Raw genomic sequence first — 6,513 nt, 5'->3', positions numbered from 1 at the left:
TAAATGTGTTTGATTCCTCTGCTTCCTACCTTGTTGGCATAATTTTTACTGAAAAAAGTGTAAAATGTGTTAGCCTTTTAGAAAGCTTAGAAGCTCCCCAAATTGCCTCTTTTAACACTTGTGCTTCTATTTCCTTCCACCTGAAACCACCACTGCAAAATTATAACTAAGGCAGTGAAAGAAATCTAGCATTATCAACTCCATCTTGCTTCTAACCTCCAGACTGTCCTTGTTCATTCCTGGGCATAGACTGAACTGACTTTGGAGGGACTTAGTTTATAGTTTAACTTTGAAACAAAGACGATAACAGCCCTTTCTCAAAACCAACTCCCGGACTAGGAAGTGAAAGCCAAGACTGGGAAGGAGAACCCGTCAAGCCCAGGCGGTGGTGGAAAGGTGAAGGGGGTGGAGGACACACCTAAACATGTGGAACCCCAATGCCGGGCAGCCAGGGCCAGATCCATATCCCCCCAACATGGGATACCCTGGAAGTTCCAGTCCTGCCCAGCCACCACCACCTGTCAATCCATCCTTTCCCCCAGGCCCTTACCCTCCTCCCACAGGAGCTCCCCACTGCAATCCAGTTTTCCCCCCATGTGGGCCCCCTCCTCCTGTGCTACAGCCAGGGTATCCAGGATGCCAACCCTCTGGTCCCTACCCTCCTCCATACCCACCCCCTGCCCCTGGAATGCCTCCTGTGAATCCCTTGGCTCCTGGCATGGTTGGACCAACAGTGATAGTGGACAAGAAAATGCAGAAGAAAATGAAGAAAGTTCATAAAAAGATGCAGCACAAGCATGGCAAGCATTCCTCCTCCTCTTCCTCCTCCTCTTCCAGCAGTGACTCTGACTGAACACAGGCCCTGGACCCTTCCCTCAAGTCTCACCAGTTCTGCTCTCCCATCAAGCTGCAGATGCCATGTTATACTGGGGGAAAGTAGCCCTTGTGCTCCCTTCCCCCACCCCCACCTGAGCCTCCTGCTGTTCAGCCCTGAGTGCCTAGGGCAAATGGGAAGAGGATTGCCACGGCATGGCCGTCTTCTGGCTGCTGGGATAGATCATGTAGCTAATGAGTTTAGCAGGGGAGCTATTTTTTGAAGACAATGAACCAAATGTTGAAGACAGGTTTGAGATCTGTAAAGCGTGATTTTTCTTCCTCTTATAATACTTGTGACTGAGGGGTTTGTGGAAATTTAATTATGATGAAGAACCTCTATCTTTTTTGTAATGTTGGCATACTTGGAGAATTTAGTAGCAAATACATTCCCCAGCAGGCCTTTCGTTGGTTGCACTAACTGCAAGATTGCTGGGAAGTACAGTCCGTTTGGTCGATGAGCTTTGACTGCTGTTTAGGAACCTCACCTCTTCTCCTTAGCCCAATATACTGTGTCAGGTCGTATTCTCATTCCCCAGCTCTCAGTCCAGATAAAGTTATTTCTCCTGGGGAAAAAAAAACAACTCCCTTCTTCCCTGAGGACTAGACTGCCTTTGTAGGACTAACAGCCAAAAGATTAGAAAATATAGTTTAGGAGTAACGCAGCTAGAGGCTACAAGATTCTATCTACCATTTTTTTTTTTTTTTTAGACAGAGTCTCCCTCTGTCACCCAGGCTGGAGTGCAGTGGCAGGATCTCAGCTCACTGCACTCAACACCACACCCAGTTAATTTTTTGTATTTTTAGTAGAGACGGGGTCTCACCACGTTGGTCAGGCTGGTCTCAAACTCTTGACCTCATGATCTACCCTCCTCAGCCTCCCAGAGTGCTAGGATTGCAGGAGTGAGCCACGGCGCCCAGCCTCCCTTTATTATTTTGACCACACAAATGTCATCGTTCAATGAGTTCACCTTGCTTCCTGCCTAGACAGAGCTGATTTATCAAGATAGAGGAATTGCAATAGAGAAAGAGTAATTCGTGAAAAGCCAGCTGTGCAGGAGACTGGAGTTTTATTATTATTCGAAATAGTCTCCCCGAGAATTCGGGGATCAGAGTTACCTTTATTTTTGAGATGGAGTTTCGCTCTTGTCACCCAAGCTGGAGTGCAATGGTGTGATCTCGGCTCACTGCAACCTCCACCTCCTGGGTTCAAGCGATTCTCCACCTCAGCCTCCTAAGCAGCCCGGACTGCAAGCGCCCACCACCACGCCCCGCTAGTTTGCTGTTGTTGTTTGCATTTTCAGTAGAGACGAGGTTTCGCCATGTTGGCCAGGCTGGTGATCCACCCATCTTGTCCTCCCAAAGTGCTGGGATTACGGGCGTGAGCCACCGGGGGATCAGCCTGACCAATGCGGTAAAACCCCGTCTCTACTAAAAAGACAAAAATTAGCCTGGTGTGGTGGCGCAGGCCTGTAATCCCAGCTACTCAGGAGTCTGGGACAGGAGAATCACTTGAACCTGGGGGGCGGAGGTTGCAGTGAGCCGAGATCATGCCACTGTACTCCCGCCTGCGTGATAGAGCAAGACTCCATATCAAAATCGTAGTAGTAATAATAATAATACAGGGGAAAGGAAAGGAAATTATTATTATTATTTTTTTTTTTGAGGCAGCATTTCACTCTTGTTGCCCAGGCTGGGGTGCAATGGCGTGATCTCAGCTCACTGCAACCCCTGCCCCTCAGATTCAAGCAATTCTCCTGCCTCGGCCTCCCAAGTAGCTGGAATTATAGGCATGAGCCACTATGCCCAGCTATTTGTGTGTGTGTGTGTATTTTTAGTAGAGACGGAGTTTCACCATGTTAGCCACGCTGGTCTCAAATTCTGGCCTCAGGTGATCTGCCCATCTGGGCCTCCCAAAGTGCTGGAGTTACAGGCATGAGCCACCTTGCCCGGCCATTTTTTTTTAATTGTAATTTTTTATTTCCATAGGTTAATGGGAACAGGTGTGTTTGGTTACATGAGTAAGTTCTTCTGTGGTGATTTGTGAGATTTTGGTGCACCATCGCCCAAGCAACGTACCCTGCACCCAGTGGGTAGTCTCTTCTTTCTCTCCCCCTTCTCACCCTTTCCCCTTGAGTCCCCAGGTTCTTGTGATTGTTTGGAAAACTGAGTTTCCTCTCTATCAAAAAGCAAAGGGTTTTGCTTTCTGAAATCTATGAATTATCACTTGGGCTAAATGACCTACTATTATTTTACAGTGACTTCTGACTTTTTTTTAGACTGGAGTGCCGTGGCTCAGTCTCAACTCACTGTAACCTCCGCCTCCTGGGTTCAAGTGGTCCTCAGCCTCCAAAGTAGCTGGGATTCCAGGCAAGTGCCACCATGCCAGGCTAATTTTTCTATTTTTTTTTAGTTGAGATGGAGTGTCTTTTATATATATATATATATATTCCTCCATTACCTGAAGCAAGAGATGAAGTTTCAACATGTTGGCCAGACTGGTCTCAAACTCCTGACCACAAGCGATCCACCCACCTCAGCCCTGCAAAGTGCTGGGATTACATGCATGAGCCACTGTGCCCAGCCCTATGGTCCTATTTTTATCAAATATTTTTATTTATTTTTTATTTATTTTTTCTTTAGACGGAGTTTCGCTCTTGTTACCCAGGCTGGAGTGCAATGGCGCGATCTCGGCTCACCGCAACTTCTGCCTCCTGAGTTCAGGCAATTCTCCTGCATCAGCCTCCTGAGTAGCTGGGATTACAGGCACACGCCACCATGCCCAGCTAATTTTTTGTATTTGTAGTAGAGACGGGGTTTCACCATGTTGACCAGGATGGTCTCGATCTCTTGACCTCGTGATCCACCCGCCTCGGCCTCCCAAAGTGCTGGGATTACAGGCTTGAGCCACCACGCTGGGCCTGATCAAAATTTTTAATATTAAATATTTGACATTCTTCTCAAATCAAATTTCAAATTCTAAATTAAGTCTTTTGCAAGTGGAAACCCTGGAAGTCTAAGAGGTACATATTAGGCTGATTAGATAAGTTGAAATCACACAGAGCTCACATCTCCTGCTCCAAACACTCCCCAGCCTGTGTGGGTTCTCATACAGGAGCCCCATCAGTGCCTTTCCTTCTGAAGGCCTAGAGCTAATGACAGGCTCAACGAGCCCAAACTCCTGGAAACTCTCCCAGTAATACTTGGGATGCGAAGATGTATGCTAGAAGGGAACAGATGGCTTCTGTTTTTGTGTGCGGTATGGACGGCAAAAGGTCAGTGAGCTCTGTAGGAGACAGCACCATGCCAAGGGGACCTGACCCCTGAGACAGCCTTCCTCACCTTTGCCCCTCTCAGACACCTGCTGACATATGACCAGGTGCAGATGGAGAAGTGCCAGCCACGTCCTGGGAGGAGCGGATCAAGCTGGTGCTCAGTCCCAGCAAAGCAGGGTCAGTGACGTCCCTATATGTGAACGGGGACACATTTGTAAGCAAAGACGTGAAGTGAGAGAATGAGATCACCCACGGTGACATCTGCCACTGCCCAGGCGACTGGTCCAAAAGTAGGTGTGGAATTGGCACGAACTACGGCAGGCTGTGCTTAGATACTGACCCCATTCTAACATGTAGACTTTGCAGGGTACACATTTCAAATCGCTCTGTTAGGAGAACCAAAGGTTTTCTCCAGATATTTTGAAATAAACTTTTGATGAAATAAATGCATCAGAGGAAAGGCCTTGCTCCCATGTTAGGAAAGCAAAATCTTTACCCAAAGACACTGGGTAACCACAGTAATGACGATTATGCGGGAACCAGATTCTCTGTCCTTGACTCTGTGGGTAGAGCCTTTCATCAGGATGTCAAGGCTACTGAAATGTTGGTATAATCTTGATGTCAGACAGGGTCTTTGCTTGGAAGCCTCCCAAATCCAAGGCCTGTGGAAATCCAGACATCCAAAGCATTCCCTCTGAGATTGCTGCGAATCTTTTGTCTCCTAATTTCCCTTTCTTCTTTCTTTTTTTGTTTTGAGATGGAGTCTCACTCTGTCACCCAGGCTGGAGTGAGTGGCTCGATCTTGGCTCACTGCAACCTCTGCCTCCTGAGTTCAAGGGATCCTCCTGCCTCAGCCTCCTGAGTAGCTGAGGTTACAGGCATGCCACCAACAACCAGACAATTTTTTTGTTTATTTAGTAGAGATGGGGTTTTGCCATGTTGGCCAGGCTGGACTCGAACACCTGACCTCAAATAATCTGCCCCCACTCAGCCTCCCAAAGCATTGGAATTAAAGGCATGAGCCACTGTGCCTGGCCCTAATTCCCCTTTCTATGTGATCTCTCCACCTTCTCTCTGACTTTCACAGAACCCTCTCCCATAGGAAACATGAAACATTTTGAAACTCCTCAAATTCCTGGGCTCAAGTGATCCTCCTGCCTCAGCCTCCCAAAGCATTGGGATTAAAGGCATGAGCCGCTACACCTGGCCACCAGCTTGTAATCCTGCTACTTCTCTTTCTTCCTCTTTTCAGGAAGAAAAATAAAATCAGTCCTTTCCCCTTGTTCATGGCAAAGGAGTTTCCCCTTTCTACTGATTTTTTTTTTTTTTGACACTTGTAGGCTGACTTCAGGATTTTATCTCCCCGAAGCATGCTTGCTATTTTCCTAGAGATACATATTTCTATTTAAGAAAGATTCTTTTGCACCTGCTTACATTAAGTATGTTTCTGATGTTGTAATGAAGACCTTTGCAGGATTGCTGCCCTAAGATCACAGGTGGTGGGTGGATGAATGAGGAAGGGGGAGAAATAGTCTCTAGTCAGCATCATGAGAACCAGCATCACCACCACCATCACTTCCATTCATTGACTCTTGCTGGTTGATGTAATGTAAGGGCATTGTGCACGTGATCTCATTTCAGCCTCACAACAGGCCTATGAGATAGGCAGCAGCAGACTCCCATTTCACAATGAGGAGGAGGATACTAACAACACTTGCCATGAATGCTCTACAGCTGAGCAGAGGTGACAGGCTAGCTAGGAACAGCTTGTGGATAGAACCCCGCCTGTGGATCGACTGGGAATTTGACTTGCCCTCCCAGAGGGACAACTAGGAACTGCCAGGCAGGGGTAGAGGGAGGTCTGGAGATTTGAATCAGGCACAGATACGGGATTTTTTTTTTTAGATGGAGTCTCGTAAGACGGAGCTTATTAAGTATTAACTCACATGATCACCAGGTCCCACAATAGGCCGTCTGCAAGCTGAGGAGCACGGAGAGACAGTCCGAGTCCCGAAACTGAAGAACTTGGAGTCTGATGTTCAAGGGCAGGAAGCATCCAGCCTGGGAGAAAGATGTAGGCTGGGAGGCTAGGCCCGTCTAGTCCAAGGACAGCTGTGAGGCTCTTGGTATAGCCGTGACTACAAAGCAGCCCAGCAGGCGGTGATCCAGCCCGCAGCACACCAGCCCGTGGTGCCTTTTGTGGACAGCGAGGCCAGGGCCTTTCTGCCAGAGTCAGGTGGAGAATCATGGCAGCGTGCCGTGTGGGTCTGCCAGCAACCTCAAAGTTCCCGAGGCGCACTGAAGAGCTACCACCCTGAGGAGGCTGGGCAGAAAGTCCACGTGATTCAAATGAGCCGGGGCAGAG

General features: G+C 48.0%; 1 protein-coding gene across 1 annotated transcript; it reads left to right on the top strand.

The window, feature by feature from the left end:
• The first annotated feature begins 348 nt into the window (after positions 1–348).
• Positions 349–993, top strand: LOC103789342 (proline-rich protein 13-like). Its single transcript, XM_035281355.3, has one exon. It carries the CDS (start codon positions 425–427, stop codon positions 851–853), a length of 429 nt encoding a protein of 142 aa, XP_035137246.1. The 5' UTR covers positions 349–424; the 3' UTR covers positions 854–993.
• The last annotated feature ends 5,520 nt before the right edge of the window (positions 994–6,513 follow it).

The sequence above is a fragment of the Callithrix jacchus genome, chromosome 19, assembly GCF_049354715.1.
Source record: "Callithrix jacchus isolate 240 chromosome 19, calJac240_pri, whole genome shotgun sequence".
In the NCBI taxonomy this organism is placed as follows: Eukaryota; Metazoa; Chordata; class Mammalia; order Primates; family Cebidae; genus Callithrix; species Callithrix jacchus.
The sequence above is the reverse complement of the archived record's forward strand: the minus strand, read 5'-3'. Positions and strand labels throughout refer to the sequence as shown.